This window comes from Nicotiana tabacum, chromosome 17 (assembly GCF_000715075.1).
Source record: "Nicotiana tabacum cultivar K326 chromosome 17, ASM71507v2, whole genome shotgun sequence".
NCBI classification, from domain to species: domain Eukaryota; kingdom Viridiplantae; phylum Streptophyta; class Magnoliopsida; order Solanales; family Solanaceae; genus Nicotiana; species Nicotiana tabacum.
Window position 1 is genome coordinate 13,939,953 of NC_134096.1, and position 6,257 is coordinate 13,946,209.

Here is a 6,257-nt window from a genome sequence, read left to right on the forward strand (position 1 = left end):
TCACCAGCCTTTGATATGTGGCTCCAGCGTTTTTCAAATCAAAATGCATGACTTTATAACAATAAATCCCCATGTCCGTAATAAATGAAGTTTTTTCTTCATCCAAAGGGTTCATTTTTATTTTATTATAACCCGAATACGCATCTAAAAAACTCAATAGCTCATGACCTGTGGTAGAATCAATCAACTGATCTATATGCGGTAAAGAGAATGAATCTTTTGGACAAGCTTTATTTAGACGAAATCTACACAAACTCGCCATTTACAGTTCTTTTTTGGAACTACCACAGTATTAGCTAACCAATTAGGATATTTTACCTCATGTATAGAACCGATCTTTAAGAGTTTTTGTACCTCATCATGAATCACTTGATTTTTGAATGAATATTGCTTCCTCTTCTTTTGCCTGACAGGTACGTATGATGGATCTTCATTCAATTTTTGAGTCATCACCTCCGGAGGTATACCTGTCATATCCAAATGCGACCAAGCAAAACAATCTGCATTAGCTTTGAAAAATTCAACTAACTTACCTCTCATTCCTGGGCTCAGCTTTGCTCCAATATAAACTTTTCGATCTGACCATTGTTCTGATAGCACAACAGCTTCGAGCTCCTCAATTGTTGTTTTGATGTTTTCATTCTTCTCTGGTTCTTGAATTACATCCGGTCTCGAATCCATATTAGTTTGCTTTGATACATTTTCAGATGAGATTTGATTTACCACGTCTTCCACGAAATCCTCATTTGTATCAATGCTTTCCTTGTGGGACTGCACTACTAAATTGATATTCTTAGAAGTTTGTTGATCTCCTAGAATTTGTTGAATTCCCCATTTTGAAGGAAACTTAATAACTTGATGTAACGTAGACGGCACATCATCCATGTCATGAATCCATGGCCTCCCAAGATTTACATTATAGGCCATGTCCGTGTCTATTACTTGAAATTTTGTCGCTCTGATGACTCATTCCGCGAATGTAGTTAACATTATCTCACCCTTCATAATAATGGTTGAAATGTTGAATCCAGATAAGGAACGTGCTTTTGGTATCATCTGGTCGCCAATTTGTATTTCGTTCACCACTTGCAATAAGATAATATTCACGGAGCTACCTGGATCAATCAAAATTCATTTTACATTAGTGTCATGTATAGGTAAAGATATTACCAGTGCATCATTGTGAGGAATCATTAAGCCATCCGCATATACATCATCAAATGTTATGATATCTTCTTCCAAGGTTTGTCGAACTCGCTTTCCGTGGGTTACTGTGAATTTCGCCGTCTTTTTCACAGTTGTGTACATTACACCGTTGACTTCTTCTCCTCCGCATATCACGTTCACTATTCTCTTTGGAGATAGAGGTTTGGGAGGTTCTTGTCTATTTTTCATGTAAGACTGCTTACCTTTCTCGCTGAACAGGTCTGTCAAGTATCCCTGCTTCAACAAATGTTCTACCTCACCTTGTAACAGTCTGTAATCTAATGTTCTATGGTCGTGGTCATTATGAAACTCGCACGAAAAATCTGGATTTCTTCTATTTGGGTTTGATCTCATTTCCTTTGGCCATCGCACTTTATCTCCCATACTCCTTAAAATTGCTACCAACTCAGAAGTACTGATATTGAAACTATAGTCTCCAATCCTTGTATTTGCGTTGGTTTCCCCATCACGCACATCTCGATCTTTTCTGGACCTAGATGACGATGAACCTGAATCTCTGTTCCTCAATCTATGGTCAGATCATATATTTTCTGGCTTGGAACGCACGTCTCGCCCTGGGGGTCCCATATAAGGCTCGTACCTATTTTTACCGGACCTCTTTTCAGATTCCGACCACCTCGATCCTGTTCTCTCATCATCCTTTGACTGAGCAACGATGTGTTCTTCAATCTACAGCTTGGTACTATACCTGTTATATACGTCATTCCATGTTGTGGCAGGGAATTCTCGTAAGCTTTCTATGAGCCTCCTCGTGGCTTCTGAACTTTTTTCGTTTAGATTACTCGCGAACGCCATGGCTGCCCAATTATCAGGTACTCTTGGTAGCATCATTATTTCCCGCTGGAATCTATCTACAAATTCTCTGAGCAATTCTGTATCTCCTTGCTTCACTTTGAAGATATCTTCCATTCGTTTTTCAACTTTTTGAGCACCCGAGTGTGCTTTTATACATAAATCTGCAAGCTCAACAAAAGAGTTAATAGAATTTTCAGGTAAAAGAGAATACCATGTTAACGCCCCTTTAGTGAGTGTTTCTCCAAACTTTTTGACCAACACAGGCTCAATTTCCTGCTTGGTTAAATCATTGCCTTTTACTCCTATGGTGAATGCAGTGACATGGTCACGTGGATCGGTTGTTCCATCATATTTTGGGATGTCAGGCATTTTGAACTTCTTGGGAATGGGCAATGGAGCCGCGCTTGGTTTCCAGGGTTGTTGCGAATATTTGTCGATATCCACTCCCTTAATCACAGGTGGTACGCCAGGTATTTGCTCGATGCAGTCATTTTGTTCTTTCACATGTTTATGCAAAGTTAGTAGTAAAGTTTGTAAATTAGAATTATTTGGTGTACCTGGTCTCCCATCACGTGACTCATTGGGAGTTCCCCCACTTCCTGAATTAGCAAGCCCTGAGCGTGAAATTTCCACAATTGCAGTATTATTTGGGGGAGGGGGGAGTTGGTGGTACAATTGAGAGTCCCCTCACGAAAGCTTGGAGAGCATTATTCACATGTTCAACGATCAACTGTTTCACAACATCCTGTTCAATGGTCTGCTCATCTCCATATTGTTCATTCGTGTGAGTAGCAGATCTTTAAGGTGTTCCTTATCGAGAAGTGCGTGGAGATCCCTGAGGTGATGGAACTAGAGTTCCTTCTACCTGTTGGTTGTTGTCATTGACAGTTGACATGATTTGGTTGTGAAAGAGAAAGATTTGGAAAATAAAAAAATTATCAGATTCCCGGCAATGGAACCAATTTATTTAACCAAAAAATAAGATTCTCGGTCAAAGACTATTTTTAGAAGAACTCGGGTTACTGATAACCAAGAAATTCCGTACTTTCTCAATTATATGAAAGGAAATAAACGTGACAAGATATATGGAAATAATTGATTGAAAACAAAAGAAAGTAATTGTATTCCAGTAAGAATCAAAACGTGCCTTTACAAGTGAAATTCTCTTCCCTTATATAGGAGTTTACAAATATAACGTTTCATTCTTTTTATGTCCGAGTCATTTTGAGCATTAATGACATTAAATGAACCGTTATAATTGGCGATCGTAATTGTCCACGAAGATTCTGTAACAGTTCCGATTCTTCTTTCTCATTAATTGGAGGTTCGTGAATCTTCCATTTTTATTATCTTGATTCATTTCATCCGTGTCTCTTCATTGAATAATTTAGGCTCAAGCAACTGCGTCCTTTTATCTCGTGAGTGATTTGTTCGTACCTCTTGTAACCCGTGCATCTTTTAATTATTACACTCCAGTTGTCATCTTCTTAGTGATCCACGTATCATGCCCTGTCAGCCACATATAATTCCACGTGTATTATTTATTTTCTACCAATACAAACACGATATAATTTTTTTTTTATTTCGTAATATAAGTTTGATCTTCTTATTTTTCTTGTTAGAAGATAGGAATAAATTAAACATAACACGTCAACAAATTATTTTAGTTCTAACTTGGTTGGTAATCTAGTGATTTTAAATTTTATATTAAGACATTTGTTTAGTATAATTCTTTAGATTAAAAAAAGAAAAGAAAAGAAATTTGTAGAGAAATAAAGTGACGTGAGTATTCATCAATTATTCATAAAGAAGAATCTGCAAAATGCCACGTCTACTCTTTAATTAGATTGGGGACTGCTCTTCTTAAATTTTTTGTCCTTCTCGAAGACCGTTTACCCTAAAAAATGGATAACAATTAAATCTATAAGTGGTTTTAATGATACACGGATTAATTCAATACAAATGATGAATTGCGTTAGATTAAACAAATAAAGGACGTAATAAATTGTCAAACCAATTAAGGGAAGTGATCCCGGACTCAGTAACAGTTTTAATGAAATGCCTGCCTTCGATCCCGGGCTCGTTAATGATGAACTGATGAATAAAAGTAAGAACTTTGAATAATAGAGAAAATAAGAGTATATTGCCTTGATATGCGTGTTACAACATCCCTAATGAACAATTAGATCCCTCTTTATATAGTAAGGGAGTTTTACCCTAAGTACAATTCCATAAAAGGTAAAAAAAACTTTTGTTTTACTAATCATCGATTTTCTGTTGATACGTGCCGAGATTCACACCATGACATCCGGTTGGTCACGAATATCACAACCCTTTGTTGGCCGTGCTCGATTTATCTGGTAATGCTCTCCAGGGTTTTTGGGATTCGAATTGAACCTGTGGGTGAGGCCCTGATGCTTTCAAGGGCAGGTGTTTTTCCCGGACCCCGACTCGAGGGCATGTGTTTTGCCCGGACCCCGACTCGAGGGCTCCTTGCCTCAATTCTGATTCCTTGCAGTCACGTCTCTTTCTCCGTTTACTTCATAGATAACTGAGGTGTCCCACGGGCTCGGTTTCACCCATATACAGATAGTCCCCTCGTTTTTCGGAGAGTAAGTTTACGGAAACGACAAGAAACGACATGTGCACTTCGATTCCTTCTTCAATACGTCGTGACAAAAATGACAAAGAATATGAAACGTCTCGTCAATCGTGTCATTATGACTTCAAACTTGTGTCAACCATCGGCAGGTCATCCCTGGATGTGAAACGGCGCGAAGCCTCTATAAATATTCCCATCCTTCGTTCATTTTTTTACCTTTTGACCAAAATTCTACCTTCGAGTCTTCAGGATATCAGTGCCCCTTTTCATATTCTAACATTTTTACCTCTGTTCTTCAAGATTTCTCAGTAAATTGCAAGCTTTTACTTATTTTCTACCCAAACCAGCACACTTGAGCCTTCATCTTCCAACATTTCTTCATATTTTCAAGCGTTTTCGAGATAACAATGGCCAAAACTTCCAAAACTGTTCCCCAAAAAGTCGCTTCCACTTCTTCACAACCGATTGACGAAGTCAAGGAGACCAATGTGGTCGTCTTCGAGAGATCCGCTCCGGGTGTGGCTACCGATGAACCGGCTGCCGAGCCTCCCTAGGAAATGTTCATCCCCGGGGGTGCTCGGTCACCGATGACTTTAAGGTCAAAAATCCCTCGTCGGTGCAGGGCCTATGTGAGGTGGTATCTTGATATATTTGCTCCATCACCGAAGACGTCCTTCCCGTGGTTCGAAAGGACTATGGCTGGTTGGATAAGGACGTAGTAGTCCCCGGACCCGAGGACGCCATTACTACCCATGTGGAGGGGTATCTGAGTGTTTACACTTATCCCTTTACACTGGGCCCGATGGACTCGATTATTCTGGACTTTTACAAAAGGTATGAAGCATGTCTAGGTCAGATCCACTTGTCGTTTTGGAGGATCATAATCCTTTTTCGATACTTCGTGAATAAGACCAAATCATGTAGGTTCACCATCGATCACCTACTCTGCCTATACAGTCCCCGAATATTCCGAGGGGGACTGATAAAGCTCACATACCGGGCTAGCAAAGCCCTATTCTCGAGCATCGATGAGGACCGAGATCGGGGCTGGCAGGGACGCTTCGTCCAGGTGAAGACTATAGAATTGATCCCTTCCGAGATTATGCCATTCCCTGAGAAATGGAATGTATCACGTAAGCACATCTTTGCTTTAAATGTCATTTTTACGTTCATCTCTTTTTTTCTCACTAGTATTTGTGGTGGTGTAGCTGCTGCTCGAGTCCCAAATACGATTCATCGGTTCAAGAAGTGGAACAAGGGTATTTGTTCGCAGATGCCTTAATCCGAGCACACATGGTGCAAACTCTCGAAGGGCCGCTGGGAGGCCCGTTCTCACGATAAGATCTCTCTCCTTAATAAGTAACATTAGGCTCCTTTTTAGCACCATATTCTCATTTCCTCTCTTTTCTTTTCGTAGGTTTGCCTAAGACCATTGAGCTTAGGCCTTCAATAAGGGATGAGGACCAGTCCGTTGATCCCTCCACTTCGGGGCAGTCGGGGCTGCAGTAGGAGAGAAGAAGAAAAGGAAGGCTCTGGGTTCCCCTAGCTCAGAGAAGAAGAAGTCAAGGAGAAGGTTGGCCCATAAGCCAAATGAGAGTTCTAGCTCTCGAGCACCCGACTCAGACTCGTTTCT

At 40.1% G+C, this 6,257-nt stretch overlaps 1 protein-coding gene across 1 annotated transcript; it reads right to left on the minus strand.

The window, feature by feature from the left end:
• Positions 1-1,103: 1,103 nt before the first annotated feature.
• LOC107829583 (uncharacterized) lies at positions 1,104-2,136 on the minus strand. Its single transcript, XM_075235392.1, has 3 exons — positions 1,916-2,136; positions 1,171-1,723; positions 1,104-1,115 (listed from the first exon to the last, which is right to left on the minus strand). Exons 1-3 carry the CDS (start codon positions 2,134-2,136, stop codon positions 1,104-1,106), a joined length of 786 nt encoding a protein of 261 aa, XP_075091493.1.
• Between the last annotated feature and the right edge of the window lie 4,121 nt (positions 2,137-6,257).

What these genes read in the sequence shown, in the direction of transcription:
- LOC107829583 (XM_075235392.1), bottom strand. Translation starts at nt 2,136, where the DNA reads ATGGAAGATATCTTCAAAGTGAAGCAAGGAGATACAGAATTGCTCAGA. An exon ending in TGGAATGACGTATATAACAG is followed by an intron (nt 1,724 to 1,915) that starts GTATAGTACCAA and finishes ATTGAGGAACAG; the next exon opens with AGATTCAGGTTCATCGTCAT.